Source organism: Ammodytes marinus (genome assembly GCF_949987685.1).
Source record: "Ammodytes marinus genome assembly, chromosome: 6".
Classification (NCBI taxonomy): domain Eukaryota; kingdom Metazoa; phylum Chordata; class Actinopteri; order Uranoscopiformes; family Ammodytidae; genus Ammodytes; species Ammodytes marinus.
Window position 1 is genome coordinate 18,716,591 of NC_137235.1, and position 25,303 is coordinate 18,741,893.

General features: G+C 41.2%; 1 protein-coding gene across 1 annotated transcript; it reads left to right on the forward strand.

Annotated features, from left to right (window-relative positions):
• Positions 1 to 306: 306 nt before the first annotated feature.
• On the forward strand, positions 307 to 23,991 carry evi5l (ecotropic viral integration site 5 like; the record flags this gene model as incomplete). The annotated part of the gene is made up of 19 exons (XM_080030099.1): positions 307 to 548; positions 3,052 to 3,241; positions 3,954 to 4,178; positions 4,527 to 4,601; positions 4,884 to 5,009; positions 5,822 to 5,965; positions 6,074 to 6,163; positions 7,083 to 7,180; positions 7,432 to 7,492; positions 7,690 to 7,743; positions 8,177 to 8,209; positions 9,154 to 9,294; positions 13,080 to 13,196; positions 13,892 to 14,032; positions 14,139 to 14,318; positions 14,551 to 14,697; positions 14,860 to 14,955; positions 15,108 to 15,203; positions 23,674 to 23,991. 19 exons carry the CDS (start codon positions 307 to 309, stop codon positions 23,989 to 23,991), a joined length of 2,574 nt encoding a protein of 857 aa, XP_079886225.1.
• Between the last annotated feature and the right edge of the window lie 1,312 nt (positions 23,992 to 25,303).

Consider the following 25,303-nt stretch of genomic DNA (forward strand, 5'->3'; position numbering starts at 1 on the left):
TTTAGTTTTAGACTTCCGTTCAGTCAAAAGAAGCGATTTCAAGACGTCACCCAAAAATCTGGGAAATTCATTCCTACTCTCTTTTAGATAACATGTGAACTCTTAAGGATCTGTAGTATTTTTATTCATAATTTTCTACCTCCACGACAGGTTTGAAGACCTCTGATCCTATTGGCTCCGTGGCCAGCCAGGTCAGCCTATCAGGTGACAGCCAGGCTCACAGAGGGAGCGAGACCAACAGAGAGACTGGAAGACCCTCTTACCACAACCGCACTGCTTCACCCATCCCACTCCATCGTCACCGTCATGTCTATACCCAGCGGCAGCCCAGAGAGAGAGGCCTCTACTGGGGCTCCCTCTCAGCTGGAGTACCCCTCCTCCCCTCTGGGCACGGACCCTGATCCCCCGTCAACAGGCAGCCCGATGCTCAGCCCGGACTCCTCTTCCCATGATACATTGCTTTCGGCGCCAGCGGCCTCACCGGCAGACTCCGAGAACCTGAGCCCTGATGAACTTGAGCTGCTGGCCAAACTGGAGGAGCAGAACAGGTGAGAGTTTCAACTATCGCAGTGGAAATAAAAAGCAGTTAGTAGTAGACATGTACAGCACAGCAGCACTGTCAACCAATAAATACTAAAGAAGAAAAAGTTGGTGTATAGTTTAACCTTCCATAATAATTGACCATTTGCTAAACCATGTCAATTTGTAGCCAACAAACAAAACCCTTTCCTTTCAGTGTGCCAACAATACTCTAGATAGTGCTACGTTTGCAAAGTACAACCATTAGTTCTTATCAGGCAGTCAGCCTTGTTGATAGTACTGTTTGTAAAGTTTGGAAGTTAAGCAGCAACACTTACTGAGGAGATTAGTGACCGTCAGTTGTAACTCGTGACAGAAGCAACTTAAAACAAAAGAATAACTTAATCAGAGAGGTAACGATGGATAAGAAGTCTAGAAAGTGTAGATAGTTGATGTTAGAAGTGAAATCTCTTGATCAAACAAGAACACAACCTCAAGAATACATAGATGAAAGAACAGATAATTAGGTCAAGTTAAAAGTGAGAAGAAGCTGAAGTGCATGGAATAATGAGGATTTGAAGGTAGAGTTAAAACAGTGACTCATTAATGAGATGGTCTGATATGGGAGATGATTAGAATTTTGTGATTAGGGATGAAAAACACCATCTCTAGGTGGCATTTGTCAAATGGAAACAGTGGAACATGTTCTCAGGAAACTGGATAGCTGTTCGTCATCCTTAAGTGTAGGCCTAAGAGTTTTACAGGGAACATCAAAGTGAGAAATAAAAGACCTTGATGAAAACACATAGAATATTGCTGAATAGCCACGTGTATGCAGAGCCGAAGAAGAGTGTCTGTCCGACCATGCAAGATACTTTAAATGAATCCCTGTTTTCTAAGAGTTTGTAAGAATATCAAAAACTGCTGAATATTTGTGAGCCTTAAAGTGACACTCTAATCTTAGTCTAACTTTTGAGTATGTGAAGAATGGGATTGATATAGAGTACAATGACTGTTTTGAGCATTCAGTTCGATAGAAATTGAGTGAATTTTGTCACAGGGCTGGTTTTGAAACTTTCTTTCTCCCAAACCTATAACATTCATACATCTCAAGCAGATTGCAGCAATGAAACTCCATTAAGCAATGAAACTGAATGTTTTACAATCAGCCTTTTAACCAACAGGGGTTGAAATCTTGATACTCCAGTAATAGATTACGGCTGCTGTGGTAACTGTGACGTCTGGAGAAATAATGGTATGCAGTATATATATATAATAATGCAGTATTTTGCAGCGCTTATACACAGACCCACTTAGGGCTTAAAACACTGTTATAGGGTTTATAGCTTACTGTTTGAGAAAACATTGGAGTAGCTGGGCATGGAGCACTTTCTTTAATGTACAAAAAATATTATGATTTTTATTTATTTTTTAAACAAAGAAAAGAAGAAAAGAAACAGCATTAATCAGTGTCTGTTTCGGGAGAGTAACAATACCATTTCCTTTCAGTTTTTGTCATACAGCTGTCACCTGAAATTCACTTCAGCAGTTTCTCAGTCACTAAACTGGATAACCATTTCAAAAAACAAAAGTGCATACATGCCTGTACCCTGGATGCTTCTGTTTGTTCTCTTTCACGAAGATCAATATTTAATCCGTTTCAGGAGCCGTCCCCTCTGCAATATCTAAAGATTTAATCACTTGGTGTCACAGTTATGTTTTAGAAAGGGACTTTTAGATTCAAAGGTTAAAGGTTTAATCCCTGTGAAACTAATATACAGAAACAACATTCAACATTGATTTGACATTACTAACCCTGGCACTGTGATATTTAGAGTGTAAGGAGTCACACAGAGGGTTCAAAGTGCAGGGCAGGACGTAGGAGTCAAGTGACTTAAAAGATCCAGACATTTGGAGTCAAAGTGGAACTAAACAACTGAACTTAACATGGTTGGGGGGTGAAGTGCGGTCTCTTTAATCACATCATCTCTGCTTCCTGCTGCCCATGACTTGTCTTAAAGGAATACATAAGCACATTTTATAGAAATAATTCAACAGTTTGGAAAAAATGCTGATTTTATTATTACCTTGAAGTATTAGGTAAGAGATAGATAACCACGCTAATACCATAAAGGTACAGCGAGCCGCTGATTAGCTTAACATGAACATACATTCTTATTATTCCCTTACAAGCCAAAAATACACATAGTCATGCAGGCTGTGAAATGGGACGAATATGTTGGGTCAGCCTCTGCACTTGAAGGTTAAAAGCCCCGAGTCTTCCGGTACCTCTACAAGGTTATCCACAAACTGTACTAAAAAAATATCTGCCTGCCATTACCCCTTATGCCTCACTCTCCAGTGTGTGTGTGTGTGTGTGTGTGTGTGTGTGTGTGTGTGTGTGTGTGTGTGTGTGTGTGTGTGTACCATCTTGTGTAAACAAGCTGGACCACGTAGTGCTGTACCTCTTACATCAAAAATGATCGATTGTAATGAGAGCTTCCTGTTCTCATGAGCTGTCTCTTGGCGCAGGTTGCTGGAGGCTGATTCCAAGTCCATGCGGTCGATGAGCGGTTCGCGGCGCAACAGCAGCGGCTCGCTGGTGTCCAGCTCCTCGGCCTCCTCCAACCTGTCACACCTGGAGGAGGACACCTGGATCCTGTGGGGACGCATCGTCAACGAGTGGGAAGAGTGGAGACGCAAGAAGGACAAGCTCCTGAAGGTGGGAAATCAAAGAGTGTGATGTCACATGCAGAATATTTAACTAAGAATGAGTCATTTAGTGTTGTTGAAAATGTTTTACTTGGAATGAGTCATTAATGTCCCTAAAAATGAGAACATCAGTAAGAAGATTATCATCCCCCTCATGTTATTTTTATTTTATTTTTATTTTTACATATTTTTGGTCTGCTTCTGCTGAAAAATTCCTGACTCATTTAAACTTTTTATGCAGAGGGTGATCAGACAGCTATATCCGCACACATGTATGCACCAATATCCCTTTCTCTACATCCTCATTGTGTCCTCTCTGTGTGACAAAAACAGAAAAAAACCCAGGGGGAAGAGAAGATAGATGGGAGAGCAAAGCAAGTCAGGGAGTGTAGACAAAACCAGCAACATTAACACTGGCTGCCTGCAAACTCTATAGAGCAAAAAAATAAAAATTGACATAGAATTTGGCTTTAGTTTAAAAAGTTGGTAAAGAATATTGATAACGTACTGAGTGTCTGTAATAATTACGAATTGAAACTCAATTGTCCATGTAAATATACTGTATCTATTCATCTTTGCATAATTGATTCCTCTCCTTTCACCCGCCCGCTCTACGCTCGTCAAGACTCTGCTTAAAATTGCATTCCTCGCTACATAAAGGAGGAGCATATTAATTCTCTTCAACGTCTCTCTCTGTCTCTCTTTCTGTTTGCCCCTTGCAGGAGTTGATCAGAAAGGGCATCCCTCATCATTTCCGGGCCATCGTCTGGCAGCTGCTGGGCAATGCCACGGACATGCCGGTGAAGAACCAGTACTCTGAGCTGCTCAAGATGTCGTCCCCCTGTGAGAAGCTCATCCGCAGAGACATCGCCCGCACCTACCCCGAGCACGAGTTCTTCAAAGGCCAGGACAGCCTGGGCCAGGAAGTCCTCTTCAACGTCATGAAGGTAAGCACTGCACATTTTTACATTGTGTTTGACTACGGCTACATCAGTTTAAATGAAGCTTCATAATAAGTTATGAAGTCGTATGGATGCAGTCACACTTGGCTAGTTGCATATATGGTGTTTAAGTAGGGCCAAATCAGAGAGAAGACGGTGTGCTGTTATTAACATAGTTAACAATCTTGCTTTCAAGACGACGACCATGTAATTGCAATGTTGCCTGGGACCTTTGTCATTGTTTAATTTCCTGTCTGCTCTCGACTCCTTCCTATCCAGTTTGAAGCAGTCTCCTTCTTCACTGCCTTTGTTTCTTTGACGGCAATAACTCTTGTGTGTGTGTGTGTTTTTCAGGCATACTCTCTGGTGGATCGAGAGGTGGGCTACTGCCAAGGCAGTGCATTCATCGTTGGGCTATTGCTCATGCAGGTAATAATAATCGTAAATCATAAAATATTCCTTAATGAGGATGTTTAGCCCTAAAAGCTCAGCACCGAGGGTCTGAGGTTATATGTAGTCAGTCCCAATAGATTTCTCTGATTTCTGTGTCCACAAAGTCTTGACTATGGAGCAGGTTTTAACAGAATTTCTCTCTAAAGCTGCTAGAGACATAAGTGGTCTAGTCGCTGCATAAATACACTGTTCAACATATGCAATGTTTATTTCATACCTAATGATAGAACTTTACTCACCCGTCTCACCTCCTCTCAGATGCCCGAGGAGGAGGCGTTTTGTGTTTTTGTGCGTCTGATGCAGGAGTACCGTCTGAGGGAGCTGTTCAAACCCAGCATGGCCGAGCTGGGCCTCTGCATCTACCAGTTTGAATATCTGCTGCAGGTAAAAGAGGAAGCAGGAGAGTCTATTAAAGAGGACCTATTATACTACTTTTCTGGTCTTAATTTCTTGTTTTACACTGCTATAGAGCAACCTGACACGAATCACATCACAAAAAACTATGTAGATTTTCGGGAAGCTCTTTCTCTTATTTTGGCGATCCAGCACATCCTGTCAACACTTGAGTGTGTGTGCATCGGCCATCTCCGCTCCCTCCGCCTGTGCTTCGGCAATCTCCGCTCCCCTCCCCCCCCCTCCTGCAAACCCCACTCCGTTGTGATTGGTTACCTTCCTTCCGGAACACTTTCAGTGGCGGGAAGCGCGAGCATGGACCTATAAGGGCGCGAGGCAGACGCGAACAGGGAAGTGACAGCATTACCATACATGGAAACATCCGCGTGGTGACTTCACACATTTTTTTGCGACGTCACAAATTATGAAAGGGTAGACCGCTTTGAAGACGTGACTTCTCGACTGGCTAGAATAGTGTTTAGTGCTCTGCACAGACACCCCAGACGGTCAGCAGGGAATACGTCGAAATGCATGTAAGTCATTATTTGATAATTTAGTATGGTTAAGCATGACTATGAATCATCATAACAACGTTTATAGGTCATAAAAGTCAAAAAGCATCATAGGTCCTCTTTAACAAACATGATGCAATGTGACTCTCCCCCACAAAGGGGCAGCAAACCATTCATTTATGTCTCCAGCACATCCCTTTCTTTTTAGACGTCTCTTTGACTATATTTTTTCATATCATCTGTGGCTTAAAATCATGCTTCTTTAAAACTTTACTTTCTTTTTTTTCTTAGGAGCAACTTCCGGAGCTGAACGTCCATTTTCGATCCCAGAGTTTCCACACATCCATGTATGCCTCGTCCTGGTTCCTCACCCTTTTCCTCACCTTCCTCCCTCTGCCTGTCGCCACGCGCATCTTTGATATTTTCATGTATGAGGTAGGAAACATTTTGATTGTGTTTTTTAACATGTGAGGATGTATTCGATGATTTGATGTGAACTTACACCGTAAGCACAGTGTTATTAAATGTATGACCTGTCTGTAGGGCCTAGAGATTATCTTCCGTGTGGGCCTGGCCATTCTGCAGTACAACCAGACTGACCTCATTCAGCTTGACATGGAGGGCATGTCGCAGGTGAGCAGCTGCGGCAGAGATTTATTATGTTAAAATGTATTGGGGTTGTGTAAGGGATGAGGGAAGAGGGATAGGATAAATCAAAATATGTTTTGCAACCTGTATTGTATTGTACAATACAGGCTGTGAAATGGTGGTGTATTCTATACTTATTTCTATTTAGAGACAAAAATATAAAAAGAAAATCAAAGGTTGTATCAGCCAGTACTTTGTAACTTTCTATAGCTTTTCTATTTATTTTACGTATACTGTTGTACTATTGTGGCAATATGCAGTGTAAAGGTGCTACAAGGAACTTTCTGAAAAAGACTTATTTTTCCTCTGATAATCAAAAATGACATGTAACAGCAAACGAGACAACCAGTGCAAAGAATGCTTTTTTTCTATAGTTTTTCTTGATGCCTTTTGTCATGGGTACCTCACCCAGGAACAACAGCTGGAGTGATAAAAACGCTACCCCCTTTTGTCCAAAGGGGGTGCAAGAATAAGCATTAACTGAAAGTTCCTCTGGGCATCTTTTAGATAGGGCTGAACATATCTAAAGCCTGGTTATTGTTTTCATCATTGATGGAATTTAATGATTATCTGCATGATTAATTGGAAAATCGTTTTGTTGAGAAATACCAGTAAATAATGAAAAAAGTGGTTTCTTCAGAGTCCTTGTTTTTTTAATGACCAACAGTCCAAAATGGCATGATATGCATTTTATTACCATGTCTAATAAAGAATACCAGCAAATGTTCATGTTTAATTTATTTCATGGAAAAATTATATCAGTTTATGAAATAGATTTTGACTCAAAATAAATATATCTGTATGAACTTATCTTCTGTGAATCCCATTGAGCCTCCTTCATAAAATATAAATGTGCATCATGGTCTGTCTTGAGCTCCCTAATCTTGTGTGTGTTTCCCTCCAGCATTTCCAGAAGGTAATCCCCCACCAGTTCGACAGCTGCCCGGACAAGCTGATCCTCAGGGCCTACCAGGTTAAATACAACCCCAAGAGGATGAAAAAGTAAGAGCGCTCATTATTTAACTAAGCAGTAGTGAGACCAGATGGGCTTCATGTAGCCCAGTGCGATTTTGTATTTCCGCCTTAATAATTCTGAGGTTCCTGCACAGTTATATGCTTTTTAATCGTAGTAATTACAGCAAGGAACCAAGCAGAAAAAACAAGCGAATTTGTGTTTTTTAGAAAACAAATTAAATATAACAGTTAAATAACGATGCCTAATCCTGTGTTGTTTTTGTTTGTTTGTTTATCAGACTTGAGAAGGAATATACCACAATCAAAAATAAAGAAATGGAGGAGCAAATTGAGATCAAGGTGTGTGTGTGTGTGTGTGTGTGTGTGTGTGTGTGTGTGTGTGTGTGTGTGTGTGTGTGTGTGTGTGTGTGTGTGTGTGTGTGTGTGTGTGTGTGTGTGTGTGTGTGTGTTTTATAATACGATACAAATCTCACATTTTGTTTGGATTAAAAAAAATATACAGGCCATATAACTGTTTTGCACCTCTCTCTGCACAGAGGTTACGCACAGAAAACAGGCTGCTGAAGCAAAGGATCGAGACGCTGGAGAAGGTAAGAGACGGACGGTTTTCCTTACAGTTCATTAAATGCTGCTAAAAACCCTGTTTGTGTCGTATCATTGAGATGAAACAGCTAGATTTCTTGACGTAGGACTCGTTCACATTTTTTGATCAGATCTAACAAGATAATATTTAAAAATATTTTCTTGTTATTGGGCCGGTTTGCCAGCAAGATTTTTCTCTCCTCTGCTCCTGCAGTTTTTCATTCTCCTCCTCTCTAATGTTCTTTTTTTCTCTGAGTGATCTCAGTGCAGCCTCTTTTTTTCTTAACAAACATCTTTACACTTGTTTCGAATGATTGATTCCTCAACCTTTGATCCTGTTTTGTTTTTTTCCCTCTTGGGATTTGGTTGTGGTTTATCCTCCCTGGTGTGCATCTTTTCTCTCTCTTCATCCTCTTGTTCTTCCTCTTCGCTGCTCTGTAGGAGAGTGCTGCTCTGGCAGACAGGCTGATACAGGTAGAGTACTATAAAACCACTTTCCTCGCTGTTCCCTGTCCTACTCACACCTCCTCCTCTTTCTCCTCTCCTGCACAGCTTCTCTCCCTCTTCTTAACAGTAACCAGCCAAAGATGCATGAGAGAATTGTGTTAATGTTGTTTAGCTGTTCAGTCCACAAGAGCATCCTGCAATCCCTGATTGCATGTAGGCCTACTATTTATCCATGATGAAAATGTAGGTGGTACACTCCCCGCATGTGGCATGTAAAAGTGTACTATTATCACTATTACTATCAATAGGCTTATAGTATATAATTATAAATATACACCATTCACCAAAATGTGTATGAAATGTCCCGTATAGTTTGAGATATTTGGAAATATGCTTATTTGTCTTCTTGCCAAGGGTAAGATAAGACTCTCGGTCTGTACGCAAGATATGAAGATACCGCTATGAGATCGTTAGCTTAGCTTAGCAGGCCTGGCTCTGTCAAAAGGTAACGGAATCTGTCCTTGAGCACCTCTAAAGCTCATTCATTGTCAATGTTATCTTTTTCATACATCGTAGTCATAAAACAATACATTGTGGTTTTAAAGAGGTGTCTTTAACAGAATATTTCTTGGCCAGCAGACATAAACAAAATAAATATGACGTGTTAATTAGTGAGCTTCAGAGGTGCTATTAGGCAGCCTAACTGTATCCCCTGCTAAGCTAAGCTAACAAGCGCCTGGCTGCAGCTTTGTAACTAACCGACAAAGATAAGATAGTGGTGTCATCCTCTGAGCTATTTCTCTGCAACGGAACAAATATGGAACTTATTTCCCCAATGGTCGTACTATTTTCTTTTAGGGCTCAAATAAATATTTTAGGTGCCAAGTAGCAAAATCCAAAAGCATAATAATGTTGTATTACTCAGATGCCCAAAATAAAGTGCACAGCTGACCTCTGGCCTACTGTTTCAGGGTCAGGTGACGAGGGCCCAGGAAGCAGAAGAGAACTACGTGATCAAGCGGGAGCTGGCGGTGGTGAGGCAGCAGTGCAACACAGCCAACGTGAGCCTGGAGAAAGCACTGGACACCATCAGAGAGCTGCAGCAGCAGAAGGTAAACAATGACCCTTTTTCTGTGCACAAACACTGTGGTAGCAACAACAACAATTGTTCAACACAGAGGAGGATGGCACGTGATATGTCATTTCCTCTCACATGACATATGTAGAGTAAGGGGTTCATGTCATCGTAAGGCAGGAGCAGTCAACCTGCTTTTCCCTGCTGAATAGTTCTAATAGTGAATGGAAGGCAATGGTTCATGACGTCAAGAGATAATTATCTGATATCAAAATCAGGAATGTATCTCAATGTGCAAAATCTTAAAATTAGTTTCTGGGTCAGTTGATTCAGGTTGTAAAAAAGGGTCACCCTTGTGTTCCCACGGCCCTATTTCTAAGATTTATTATTTATTTTCAAAATTAGGTCCTAAATTAGGGCTGTGGGAACACACGCTCCCATAAAAAAAGGCACTGAACTAAAAGTGCTGATAAAGTGAAAAGTAAATAAATTAAAACGTTGTAATTGCACACACGTGTACACACACACACACACACACACACACACACACACACACACACACGTGAGAAAAAACACGCTTTTAGTAATGGTAATACTGAATTACTTAAGGAAAAAAAATGTGAACTAAGATCTAAACTGAGTAAAGCAAAAATAGAATATAAGGATAAAGTTGAATGTCATTATTTCTCAGGAAATGCCAAGAAAGCATGGGAAGGTTTAAATGTGATGATGGGCAGGGAGACTAAGAAAAAGTGTACCCCCTTGTCACACCCCTCTCCATCTTTTGCAAATGATTTAAATGTCTTCTTCAGTCGTTTTGACAAGAATGATTTCAGTGCTGAACGTGATAGTGTGTGTAGATCCATTCCTGGATATGTCCCTATTACACTGAATGAACATGAGATTGTAGCCAGCCTGTCTAGTGTTAAGCCCAACTCGGCCCCGGGGCCGGATGGCCTGAGAGGGAGAGTTTTAAAAGAAAATGTTTATGAACTTAAAGGTATTGTGCTGGAGTTATTTCTGTGCTTGCTTAATTCTTTAACAATGCCCAAATTATGGAAAATGTCTCATATTGTGCCTATCCCTAAAAAACCTGGAACTACTGAATTAAAAGATTACAGGCCCATTGCACTTACTTCTATCTTAGGAAAATGTTTTGAGAGAGTTATAAGCAGACAAATCACAGCATCGGTTTCTAACAGCTTAGATCATCTTCAGTTTGCTTACAAAAGCCATAGGGGAACCGATGACGCAACCATCAGTATGGTCCACACTCTCTCAAAGCACCTTCAAGCCCCCTCCCACTTTGCTAGAGCCTTGTTTATCGATTTTACTTCCGCCTTTAACAGCATGCAGATTCACATCTTGCTGCAAAGACTTATCGAGATAGGAGTAAACGGTGGTATTATCCACCTTGTTAGGGACTTCCTCTCTGACCGTCCTCAACAGGTTCTGGTTAATAATACTCGGTCCGACATCACTGTACTTAATACTGGCGCCCCGCAAGGGACCATTTTATCCCCACTACTTTTTTCCATATATACAAACGAATTCCAATTAGATCTGGAAAACTTTCGTTTGTTTAAATATGCTGACGATATGGCCCTGGTTGCCTTATTAAAGAAGGGGGACACAGTCGGAGAGGGAGCATATAGAGCATATGTGGCATCTCTTCAGAAGTGGTGTGATGTAAGTTCCTTAGAGATGAATGTCACAAAAACACAGGAACTTGTTTTTCATGAAAAGGACCATGTGCAGCCCCTTACAATTAGGGGACAAGTTGTAGAGGTAGTAGACAGTTTCAAATATTTGGGTACATTTATTGATTGCAATCTAAATTTTAGTGAAAACACAGACTATATTTTTAAAACCTGTAACCAACGTCTCCATCTACTGCGCAAACTCAACTCATTCAGAGTGAGCAAGCACATTATGGAAACAGTTTATAAGAACCTTATTGAGGGCATTTTAACCTTTAATATGGCAATGTGGTATGGTAACCTAAACGTAAAAGGAAGAAGCAAGCTACAGAGAATAATAAACCTTGCCTCAAAAATCATAGGGACAAAACAGAAACATTTAAGTTGTATGTACGACGAAGTGCTGAGGAAAAAAGCTGTTAAAATAGCAAACGATCCATCCCATCCACTCCATAGGGAGTTTGAACTTCTTCCCTCGGGTAGACGTTACAGAGTGCCAAGGGCAAATCGTAACATTTTTAAAAATTCCTTCACTCCTAAAGCGATTGGGGTACTGAACACCATGTCCCGCTGATGTGTATACTGCCACTGCTGTCCTGCTTCTTGCCCTGAAGATGTCTGTGTGTAAATGTTGTTGTTGTTGCTTTTGTTGTTGTTGTTGTTGTTGTGTTGTCCTGCTTGTTGTTTTTTGTATGAGACCGAAGACGAATCTCCACACCGTGGACAATAAAGATTTAACTAACTAACTAACTAACACACAGTAATGCTTAGCTAAGTGTATTGCTGGAGGTTGTAGGTTTACTTTTTTTACAAATAGACATAGACATGAGAAATGTGTCAATCTTCTCAGCAATTTCTTTGATGCTGTTGGAGAATTAAATGATTACGAATGTATGATCACATCTTTTCTAACGAGTGAATAACACAGTTGTTTGATCGACATACACTAGCAGCTGAAAAGCTGAAGTTACTGGTGTTAACGAAGCAACAAAAATTCAAATCACACATATCTGTACGAATATGACGGTTATTGAAATCCATACTTGTTAATAGAGAATAAATAGCAAGTGAAAGGTATGAATCAAATCAAATATATTTGTTTAAGGAAAACACAAACAAGTGACTGATTTATTATCTTATTTTTTAATACATGGCTTCTGAGCTCTCTGAATGACGACATTGTGACGGGTGATTTTTATTCCAACTCAGATTGCCTGCAACCATCACCCAACAGAGTTCACACACCCCCGGACACTCATTGTCCTCTTTGATAACTAAGACAGAGACGCCCGAAATGACAAATCAAGACTTTACGCACGATATGTACTTACCCAATTTCAGGTTTTTGTATTTTGCCTCGTAGGAAAGTAATTTTCCACTGTTCTCACACCCCTTAACTTTTTCAGTTTCCCTCTGATGTGGTGACATACAAATGTACAGTAGCTTGCTATTTTCTGACATCACTTTGAGTCAGTGGGGGAGGAGTGACGCCTGATACCAACTTAATTTTGGTCTACTACAGACAAGTACTGAAAACACCAGTCGCAGTCGCAGACAGGAATATCTGGTGACCTTGTTTAGGCCTCATAGAAAATCGAAAGCCTCAAATGTCTTTCATTAAGTTGCCGACTATCTGCAGATGATGGCAAAATGGATTTATTTGTCCAAACACTTTTGCTTTTCTGGTGCCTGCCCCAAATATAGAGAAATGCAGAAAACCTAGTTTCCTTGTTAATGACAATGAAGATGCTCAGAAAAAGGACATGCAAGGATTCAGTGTGTGAATGCTCAATTTTCTGTTCAATTTTCTTAGCTGAAGAGACAAAAAGAAAGAGAAAGAGATCAGCTTGTGTCCGAATTATTTCAGCACTGTGCTCATCCTAGCTGTGAGATGTGCTCATAGTCGCAATTAACTGAATTTGCAACTTTAATTTGCAACTCTGCATTTAATAATAAAGCCAAAAGGCCCCAACAAGGTCAGAAAACTCCTGCCTTTGTAGTTGGTATATATCTACATGCCAACCAGATTTCAAGACAGCTGAGCAGCGAAATTATCCAAGTTTCTATGGAGAGTCACTCTTTTTTAACAATATGGCGGTTAAACAAGTGTTGTTTGTTTCAGTACACAGAGCAGTTTGTGAACAATCTGCAGACCGAGCTGGAGCAGTCCAGGATGCGCGAGGCCGAACTGCTGGGAGCGATGAAGGAAATGCAAGACAAGGTCCTCGACCTGGAGAAGGTGGGCTGACAGACAATCGTTCAAAGTGTGAAAGAGAGAACCGAGTGTGAAAGATGAGCAGAGGCGTGTGCAGATGTGGATCATGTTTCCGTAAACTACACTGTATTGCGTTACAATTTTCCAAAAGGCTGAAAGAAGCACATTTTAGGCTTCAAGGTGTTAGGATGCAACAGCTCTGCATCCTCTTGATGACAATTTGACTGTAACGTAAAACTGAAAGCCAGCTAAGTGGAATATGTCTCTGACGTTAATTGCTTTTTACAGTTTATTTTTTATATTCCTGGAACTCCTGTTTTTTACTCACACCAGCCATACTGTGGATGTCAATGTCTATCCGTCTGTGGTTCAGCTGAATCAATTAATGCATGCCCAAAATGACAATGTCAATGATAACCATGAGATTTTGAGCATACGTTCATGTCATCTATCACAATCATCAAGTCCGCTTTTTAAATGTCCCTATACTTTGGTTTATGACCAAATACCTGCCAAATGATTGTCAATCCCTTTAGCTTGACTGTACTTGTACATGTGTATTGCTGTTAGCAAATGTTAGCATGCTAGCAAGCTAAACTAAAGTGATTGTTTGCATTTAGCTTAAGGCACCACGGCGCCTTAGTATAGCCTCACACAGCAGCTAGTTGAATGGTTCGTTTGCATTAGTAACTGTTAACATGATGCTTTCGCCCCTCTAGAGGAACACTTGTCTGCCTGACGAGAACAACATGGCGGCTCTGCAGGAGGAGGCCAAGCAGATGAAGCTGAGGGAGCTGGAAACCCTGCGCTCCTTCAGGGAGATGCAGGACACCGTCACTGATCTCAACCAACGCTGGCAGGTAACGTGCACAAGTTGCTACCGTTTCTCAATGGACTCTCTTCTAACATTGACATCTCTGGTGTGGTCGGAGAGTCACACACAATGTGCACTCTGTGTTCTTGCAGCATCATATGTCCCGGGGCAGCAGCACGGGAGGAGGTGGCGGCGGTCACTGGAAGGAATCGCCAAAGAAGAACGCCATGAACGAGTTGCAGGACAAGCTGATGACTGTCAGACTGAGGGAGGCCCAGGCTCAGGCTGAGCTCAGAGAGGTCAAACTCAAGGCCCTGCAGCTGGAGAGCCAGGTCAGCCGGGTCTAGGGTTACCGTTTCACACCGAACTCTTCAGTAGTACCAAACCAAACTTTACTTTTCAGTGGAAACATGACACTTTAGACTCTTTTCAGTTTTTTTCTTACATTTCATTAACTACATTTTTCATTAACTAGTCAGGAAGAAATAAGCAATTAATTATGATGCAAATAATATTTTGTTGGAGCCCTACTCTCCCCCTCACATTTTACTTTGGTCATTGAAGAATCAGATCCACAGCAAGCTGATTGGACGCAACGAGCAGGAACGTTCTGCCCTACAGGACCGGCTCCAGATGCTGGCCAATCAGAACAAAGCTCTCCAGGCCCAACTCAACGAGATGAAAAGAAAGCAGGCCGAGTCCGACTGCAAGGTCAGAGCAGGGTGAAGATGGAGGGACTCAGACAGTTTATAATGCATCATCAATATCCGTCAATGAAATCCTCTATATCATATCATATCATCCACATTCAGCTACTAAACAGCAAATGTCCCCTTCTCTCTTTCTTTGGACCCTCTCCCTGCATACGTGCAGAATAAAGAGGAGGTGATGGCAGTGCGACTGAGGGAGGCAGACACTATGGCTGCCATGGCTGAACTCAGGCAGAGGATCGCTGATCTCGAGATACAGGTGAATGTACTGTATGTGTGTGTGTGTCTGTAGGGAATGTACCTACATAAAGTTTGTGTACGTGGGTGTATTTTGCTGTCCGTGTGTGGATGATTGATATGACATAGGCTACAGTGACCTTCACCTCCTGTGTGTACAATGTGACTTTTCAGAAGGAGGAAGGGCTGATCCAGGGCCAGCTGAACCACTCAGACTCAAGACAGTACATCAACCAGCTCCGGGACCAGATCTCTGAGCTCAAAAATGAGGTTGGAAAGCACACACACACACACATACAAAAAAAACACATCATAATGATTGTGGCACAATAAACTCTGGCCAGACTTGTTAGAATTTTAAAAATACATGTTATTTCCAGATGAAAAACACTTAAATTATCTCATGGTAACGGCGCTTGGTCGTGTCAACAAGTAGTGGAAGCACTACTTCATCAAAATCTCATATTCCACATATCCTTTTTCAAATCTTTGCTAAAAATCAACCATTTACATTTTCAAGATGCTATAAAGCCATAAAATGATGGTTAATATGGTGGGGGAGGAAATGTTGTTTACAAATTGCGGCTTTAACCGTGGTTCCGATTTGCTATTTCCGCCCCCTGTAGCTTTCCAGCAGGTAGTTGACCAGGTTGTCCACCCAGGTTGTGAACCTTGAAGGTCCTAGATATAATTTCTGGTGAACAACCTTTTACAACATTTCATGTCTGTTTTGTTTTTTGGGGGGGTTTTGCCCCTTCTGACATCACTGCTGCACACGTTTGTTTTTTGTTTTTTAATGGAGATGACATGTAAGTCAGCAGTGTGTTTACCGCCAACATTTTATGTTAATAAAGAATTGGATGGAAACTGATAATCGATTAACAATTGAAGTCCTTTGTGAGTAAAACTGTCAAATATCACTCAATTGCTTGTTTTTTTTTCTTTAATTTTTCCTCCCTCCTATTGTTCCACTAATGATCATTTTCAGTTTTTTACTTTGATCTAAGTAATATCTCGGATGTTAGAGAACTTACAACTGTAAGTCGACATAAAACAATATGTTCCAAATCCGTACTTTTTATGGATAGCTGCAGTATATAGTATGTTCAAAAGAAAGAGATATGGAATGCAGGGTGTATTTCTTCAGTAGAAATATGCCATCCCCATTCTAAATCACACCTACTAAACTCTACGGGTGACCGTTTTCTCCAACTAGCAGAAAAAGCTATCAATGGGCGTAACCCATGAGCTTTTTGAATCCTATCTGCTACTTGAAACCTATGTTTCAACTTGCAGAAATTCAGAAGGTGTTAAAGATGCCAATCTGACCTAGTGACAGATTATTTAAAGTTTATGATTTAGTAGACTTACAGTAACGTACCTGACAAAGGCAATAATACAGTTCACTGTAGGATTTTGTTGACTATTCTGCTTCAAAAGGGCGAGCAAATGTCAGATGCAGTGCGTGTGTACTGTAGATACATGCTGGTGGATTTTCTGCAGCCTTGCTAACCACAGAAAAAAGCTTGTCATCTACTTGCAGCCTCACAACAGACACCACTTCCACCTAGACTTGCTAACAGTTGTGTCAAAGTCTTTCTTGTAAAAGGATACCACTGCTCTTCCCCAAAAGCTGTATTCTCGTAATTTAGTTCACAGTGAACTTTAATTCTGAAAGATTAGTGTTAAAAATGTTGACACGTGTGTTACAGTGAGAACATTTTAGCCTTATTTAACTTGGTTGAACCCGCAGCTGTGCGGCCTCTATGCACAGTTACTCAGTATACTGCCTTCAGTTTAAAAGATGTGTTGTTGCTCCAATTTGGGTGATTGTCATGTAGAAAAATAATATCTGAAGGCAACTTGTGGGTTGAGAAAAAAGTATATGACCTGTGGTTTATAGAGATCTTTCCGACCCTTTTCGGGAGGCGCTAAAGTTCTCACCCAGAATTCACTGTGAGTTTGTTCATTCAGAGAGTTGACAGTGCGTGACTTGGAAGGAAATGTTTCAACTATAAAGTGAGGGGGAGTGATGGGTCTGCCCTGCTCTTTACCGCTCCTCTTTTTTTTCTTCTCCTCTCCCCACCTTTTTTGATCAAAGCAGTGTTTTTTTCATATATGAGACTGAAACTTGCGTGAGTGCAAAGAAAGAAGCAGTGAACAATTTAGAAAAATCTCAGTGTAGTCCTCTGTGTGATCGAGTCATATTGCCAGTGCTGACACATCATGACAGATCCTACCAGAAGCAGCTGAGATGACTTCACACGCTAAGTCATTCTTTGGGATTCAGCAATTTTAAGCACAACTCCTTTTCTTAATATTTGATCATTTAGACATTTGTTTGTTGATTATCATATTAGGTTACCCACTACTATTGCAAAAACAGTGATGATGATGACAATTATAGAAAATGACACAAAAAAGCAGGACAAATGTTCATATTTTGCCGTGGCGTGAAGAGCAGTCTCACACAGTCAAAACATTTCCATTGGTTAACCACTGGTTTCCCCCCCCCCCGCCCCCCCCCCCCCCCCCCCTCCCTACAGCTATGATGGGGAGAAACAAAAACCTCTGAGATTTGTCATGAGTCACTGTGGTACATGCAAGGTTAACACGCTATAGCATGGTTTTGTAGATGAACGGTGGCAGGGGGTTCTTCTGTTAGGAAAGAGCAAACTCTGTCATCTGAAAACCGGACAGCAGCAATGAAACTATTTTTTTTTTTTTTTTATATTTTGATCAAATGTTTATAGTTTTTAATTGTTTGTTTTTTACCTTGTTCACCCACCTGACAGAAGGGTGATGTGGGAGACCTCTGCTGCTCAGATTTAGCTGTCAGGACCCCACTGGCCTATTTACACAACCTCAAAATGCTAAGCAACAAACAGACGCAGGTGTTTTATTTTCACACCAAACAACCCACTGAAACAAGTTCCCAGCACCTGACTTTTAATAGATTTGAAAAACCTCATCTAGCACATTTCACACCATCTATAGGCAACTCAACCGTAGTTTGTTATGAAGTATACTGTATACTGTTACATTTTGACATTTTACTGATGATGTTTTCAAACTACTACATCGCTTACAGGTCCTCACAGGGCCGCCGCTCCCTATACGCAGAGTACGCAGGCTGCGTAGGGCACCAAGTTCCTGGGGGGGCACCCCAAAAAAAAAAAATTATAATTATAATTTTTTTATAAAAAAAAAAAATTATAATTATAATTTTTTTTTTTTTTTTTTTTTTTTTTAATTAAAAAGGAAAAAGAGATGGTACGGGGGCCCCCCAAAATAGTTTATTTTTTTTAAAGTTCATGATAATCATTACATTACAAAAAATATATAAATTAGTTATGAACAGGCCCATCGTTGTTTTTTCTTAATTGTGTAACCTATCCAGGGGTGGATTACTGCACAGGCACACCGGGCACAGGCCCAGGGGCCCAAGGGCTCAGGGGGGCCCTTAGCCAGAGATACTGATAGTAACTTTTCATGTTGCATAGTCAAAGAGCTCAGTCACTGATGTCAATAACAGGGTCCAAAAAGGAATAGCCTAAATATAAGTACTCATTAAAATGTAACAAGATAGAAATCATCATGGGCCCCTCAACTAGTAGGGGAGAAATACAAAAGCAAGTTAAAAACAACAGCATTAGTAGCTCTGTCTAAGGGGGTTGAAGGCCCCCTCACACATACACAAATAAACTTTATATGTGTGAATTTTAAATTGTTCATATCCACCCTTTATCTGTTGAAATGGGCCTTTCCATCATAGAACATGGGTCTGCAGACCAATCTACTGTTTTTACAGTTGCAGAGGAAAGAGTGCTGCCTGTTTAAGAAAAATCTGAAAAATAATGTTCCTTCTGCATTTCAGGATTTGATATCTCTCTAGTCTCTAACATTTCCTTACAAAGTGCACCAGATTGATGCATTTTACTTTAAAAAGGTAAAAAAAATTCCACCCACCCCCCAACAAGGTACAGGGTCCCTCCAACAATACCCCAAGATCCTGTGGGAAACACTGAGTCTTCCTTAATATGTTTTTGCCATTAATTGTATGTATCTGTGTAGAAAATTCAGTGTACCTGACTGGATAGGGACAAGTGGGGGGCCCTTTAAGAGTGTAAGCCCAGGGGCCCATTATCTCATAATCAGTCTATGATCCTATCACTCAATTCCTTTGCAAAGGCAGTTTTTTTACAAGTTAAGCTGTTCTTTCTGTTAGTAAATGCTGGCAAATGTGCCAAAAAGCAGTCGCAGAGATCTTGCAATGGCAAAAAAAATTCGCTCGCGCCCTGCGGACGCGAGCTTCTGGGTGTTTTTTTTTGGGGGGGGGGGCATCACTGACAATTTCTGCTTAGGGCACCCAAAAGCGTAGCAGCGGCCCTGGGTCCTCACTTTTTATGTTTTCCCTCCTAAAACCCAGTAGACACTTTATATTAATGGTTTATGAATCATCATGAATTCATGCATGAATGCATGCATGTGGTACTTCATGAACTATCAGTTATTAACTAGGATTAATGGTATCTCATACATGATTTAACGCAGCTACAATACATTAATGCATCAGCTAAGATATGTCAATCATCATGATCACTGCTTTTTTTGAACGGCCACAAACTTGATGAAGTCATGAAAAATGTATGCGTAGTTCATCATGATTTCAACACTTGGTATCTAACCAAACTCGTGTATTGGTGTGACTAGTCAGTTTTTTGGACTGTTACTTTAACTGCAGACTTACCCGTGAAGAAGACATGATCATCATGAGTAACTCAAAGATCATGATGATTGAAATACCTTAGCTGATGCCAGTAGTGGCCTTAGCTATGTTTCAACCCATTCAATTGAATGGGGCCCCACCCTCTGGGGGGCCCCCAACCCCCCCAACAAATTCTTGAGCAGGCTACTCATAGTAACTTTTCATGTTGCATTGTCAAAGAGCTCAGTCACTCATGTCAATAACAGGGTCCAAAAAGGAATAAGCCTAAATATAAGGAAATAAATCATCATTGGCCCCTCAACTAGTAGGGGAGAAATACAAAAGCATAAGAAAACAGCATTAGTAGCTCTGTCTAAGGGGCTTCATGATGAGCCTTTAGGGCCCCCTCACACATACAGGAATACGATTTATATGTGTAAATTCTATGATGTTCATAAAAAGGTAGCTATCCACCCTGTATCTGTTGAAATGAGTCTCTCCATCATAGAACATGAGTCTGCAGACCAATCTACTGTACTGTTTTTACAGAGTAAAGAGTGCTGCCTGATTAAGAAAAATCTGAAAAATAATGTTCCTGCTGCATCTCAGGATTTGATATAGCCTCTAGATTTTCCCCTCAAAGTGCACCAGATTGATGCATTTTAATTCAAAAGGCACAAATTTTCTTCCCAACAAGGACCAGTATCCCTAAATCCTGTGGGAAACACTGACTTCCTTAATATGTTTTTACCATTAATTGTATATGTGCGGAAAAGTGTACCTGACTGGATAGGTAGGAGTGGGGGGGCCCTTTAACATACCTGCAAACTCGTCGCTTTTCGGCGAAAATCGCCGTTTAGAATCAAAATATATGACCCACGTGAATCGTATAGATCCGAAGAGTTTTTGTTTTTGGGAGGGGGGGGGGGGGGGTAGCGGCAGCTGCCAGAGAAGTCAGCCAGCGCTTCCCAGACTGGACTGTGTGGGCGAGTTACCGTAGTGTGAGACAAGGGAATATCGTTATCTTGGCAATAAAACATCTTTGGTAGACGTCATGAGTATTGTCCAATCAGCGTTAAGATCGGGCACCGTAAAGCATCACTGCTGCCGCTGTGTTCAGACTTTAGAATTGGCTAAAAGTCTCAATCAAAGCCCTTTTGATAATAAAAGATTAGAGGCTTTGATTAAACACTGTCAATGCTTCAGAGGTTAATGTAACAGCCTACTGAAACAGAAACTATACGGAGGGACGCAGCTCACTGTAGCCTACAGTCCCTTTATTTAGTCGCGCTGTCAGTTTGCCGACATGGCTCTCTGTTAGACTCGAGACATAGAAAAAGATCGCGGAAGCCGTTCCCGTAGACAAAGTTAACGGGCAGGATATCCCCGACTGATTTCATCCATCAAACCACAGAGTTTTTTCTGAGCGGCGTCCCACTCGCTCACTGGGTCTCCCGGGTCCCGGTGATTTTCACCGTCACAGCGATCGACTCGCTGCTTTGCTGGGGCGGAGACTTTGTGTGAAGGTGATTTAACATCACGGTCGTAGACGAATGTTGTAACTTTATGCTGCATAGTTTGCACTGCACTGTTGACCCACACAGGACTCTTGAAGCTGACAGTTTAATGAGCGCAGTGTCTGCAGTGCGCTCACAATCAGAGCCGACCGACAGGCCCCCTCCCCCCCAATTAATTTTTATTTTTATTTTTATTTTTTAGTTTGTGTGTTTGATATTAACATCATATTATTATATCATACAAAAAAATGAATACAATGTTTTGATCTAGATAGCCTAGTTAATAGCCCAATAATTTAATCAGTTCATCTGGGAGGTAATCCAAGTTTAACTGTCACGTTCACGTCCAGTGTGTATTGAGAATATTTAAAAACATTTGGAAATGGGGCTCAGATGCCCATGCACTGTATAACCTATTTCAGCCTCGTCTGTGGAAAAAAAGATAGCTGGACAACAGAGTTCTTCTGCTTCATTCCTCTCACTGCATTTAAATGTATTCATTATATTACAGAGAAATATGTCGCATAAAAGAAAAAGAGCACCAAGCCCAACCCAGAGGACCCTGCATAATATTTTATTTTAAATGAACATTTTAATGGAAAATCCAAGAAGCTTCTAATTCATCCGACCCAGTGTCTCCAAATTATTTGTTCACACAAAATTCCTCAGATTTAGCCTCTTAATTTCCCTCTCAAAGTGCACCAGAATCATGCATTTCACTTTAAAAAGTTTAAAAAAAATCTCCCGGGGGGGCATACCCCCGGACCTCCCTAGGAGGGTCAGGATCTCAGCTGGCTATTATTTTCACCCAGCTGGACATTGGAGGCAATAGTGGAGAACTCTGGTTGTGTGAATGATATTTAACAATAGCCAATCGTTTGGACAGCGAAAAACACCCGACCCCCCTAGAAGGGACGGGTGTTTGTCACCTTTTTCACCTCCTATGAGTTTGCAGGTCTGCTTTAAGAGTCTGCACCCAGTGGACCATCATCTCATAAACCTCTACAATCTGTTTTCTTTTTGCGGGCAGCATGCACAAGCATGCACAAGAAATATATATTAAAAAAATAATAATAAAATAAATGGGGGGCCCCACACTAGGTCTTGAATGGGGCCCCCAGATCGTTAAGGCCGCCCCTGGCTGATGCATTCATTCATTAATTGTTCTTGCATTACAGCATGCATAAGATACCATTTAATCCTATGGTGTATAAGTCTGCTAGTTCACTTGCTTTGGTCCAGACCAAATAGAGTTTATATTTTTTTTGTTTGGTGTGGTCCACTTTCATATTGCCCCTTTTGCAAGTGAACCAGCATTACGAAGCAAAACCACACGTGATCTGAGATCATTCATTCATTGGACAGACATTCTGGGGTGGAGAGAAGCAGCAAGCACGAAGTAAAAACTGCGAAATATATAATTGATTATAATATGGGGTTAAAAATAATAAAAAGGCCTACATCTAGCCTATAAATAAAGAAGAAAAACATCAAATTATTGTTGTTTCATATGGTTATAATATGTAGCCCTATGACAATGCCACGTTATGTGGCTTGTAGCCCACGATGTGAAACATAATTTTTACTGTATTTTTGCTGCTGGACGTGCGGCTCGCAAGAAGAATAGGCTCAAGCTGACACTCAGCTGATTAAGCTGAGTTGCGCAGTTCAGCTCCAAACTGACACGGGGATAGTATTGACGGTCCCGTACATGGGAAGCAAAATAAAAACACACACTTCTTGCGCAGTGTGAACCTGTGGGCACTGTGCGGGAGACGCTCCCCTCTCCTTCATCTGATCGCTGAACACATTCAGCATTTTTACGCGTCCTCTCGATCAAATGTAATATATTGTTCTGAGCCCCCGTTCAAACCACAACTTATCGTCCTAAGAATGGCGACAACAACACTTTCCCATAATGTGAACGTGAAGCTGACGGCAATTTATTAAAAAAGAAAAAGACAAATTCACACCACAAACAAACTGCAGCAGAGTGTGTATGGAAGTGCACCGAGACCACCTCTTCAGCTGGGTCTCGGAGCGCTTGTTTGGTCCGCGCCCGAGTGCGATTGCTGTATTCACACATGCCTGAAAGATGCGCACCGAAGGTGGAAGTGCATCTGAGTTTGTTTCAACCGAACTAAACATGGCATGTGTGAATACACCCTTGGATAATTTCTGATAGTCCATGAAAGAATTCATAAATTTCCATGCATGAATTCAGACATGAATTCATGATAATTTATGTACCATTAATATAAAGTTTAACCAAACACCTTTTTCGTCTTGCTAATTTAATGATTTACGGATTTAACCAGATAATTGATGAATATTTTTTAACCTGCCTTTACCTGCTCAAGTGTACCTCATTGAAATGTAATTGATTCCCACTTGTGTTTCTGATCCCGCTTGAGTAACATTTGCTAAAAATCTGTTGTAGGGAATTACCAAGTCAAAATCAATGTCAGCCATTTTGAAAGATGGACATCTTCAGCAGCTTCTTCTCTGTATTCAGATCAGGCAGATGCGAGGACAGAAGGCAGCCCCCGGCTCCAGGGTCAGCGGTGGAGGCGGAAGCACCAACTACCAGGATCTTTGCCTGGCCAGCCCAGCCTCCGCCGAGGGGGACTACCTGAGCTCAGACGAGGACCTCCTCCCCAGCCCGCTGCCTGCCAACGCTCTCTACCCCACTCTGTCCGGCCCGTGTCATCCGTCTGCTCGCCTGGACAGCGAGGGCAGCACGGACAGCGAGGCAGAGGAGCGGATGCGGACACATCCGGAGCCACAGCAGCTCTACGGCAGCATGGTGTGTGCCGAGGGGCTGGATAACTGAGACCGGGAGGAGGTGGGATTGGATATAACTTTGACCTAAAGAGACGCTGCAACGCTACAGGACAGGACTTCTATTATAAACTGGGATTGTATATTATCCGATCCTCTCCTCTTCCCACCCTGGTTTTTTTCCAGTCTTTACCTTTTAGCTTGATGCAGACATTGTGGCATTGATTGGAACTCTTCTGACCATCACTAACCCGTCGTCTCCGGTCCTTGTTACTGTCTCAACCACTGTGTTCCCCACTCTGTCCGATTCTGTGTCCCCTGACAAAGAGGTAATGTAAAGCCTCTCCTCTTGTTCCCACGTGTTACTGCGCAAGACACTGTTTCATTGAAATACATATCCATCCAAACACAAACAAACAAAACAGTACTGAAACTGGACCAGCAAGACTGTTGTTGCTGCTCGCTGCTTGACATTCGATCACTGGATCCGAATCTGTGACTGTGACAAACATGGGTAGATGGACAGAAAATAACCCTCTCCCTATAAACTGAGTAACAGACATCTACCCTTATACTGTATAACTCTCCTTCGTGATTGGTTCAAAGTTAGATATATCCCCATATCCTCCTTTTCCCTTTTTATGCCTCTCAATGGAAGAATACAAGAAAAACCTTCTATCAGCCATCCATTGACCTCTCAGTAGTGTTTAAAAGAAAATATGAAAGGTGATGAGAAGGAGGAATGTGTATATGTACACATCAAACTATAGGGATATCACAATTCATAAAGGAATCATGCATACTTTAACATACTAAATATGTGTGTTATCTGTGTATGTGGCTTGCAGATGACACGGAGGCAAGCAAGTTAACATAACAGCTCATGGTAAAATATTTTCACCGCAACCTGCAAAAAAAGGAAGGAAGAAACTCAATGTTGCCAATTTTTTTGTTAAGTTTTTTGGAATTATTTATATGTTGTAATTTATTTTGATATTTTAATTTTTTTATATATCTATTTGAAACTATAGGAGTGTAGAGATAAAGACAGAGGCCAAACTGCCTACACCGTCCTTTGTGCCAACTAGTCGTCTGTTACAGGTGTACTGCGACGTAGTGTTTCAGAAATGGAAATTGTGCTGCTATGATTTGGGATTTACATTGTTTTTTTCTTTGTTTTGTTTTCTTCTTAATGCAACCTCCTATTGACTCTGCCATTGATAAGGTTGACATCTACATTTTATTGTTCTGAAAAAAAAACACGCATTATCATTCAGTATCGTCTATATGTGAGTTAAAGGAATAGTTTGAAATTTGAGGGGCATTCATTTATGAAACTTTAAAACTGTAAAAAAAAAAGTTTA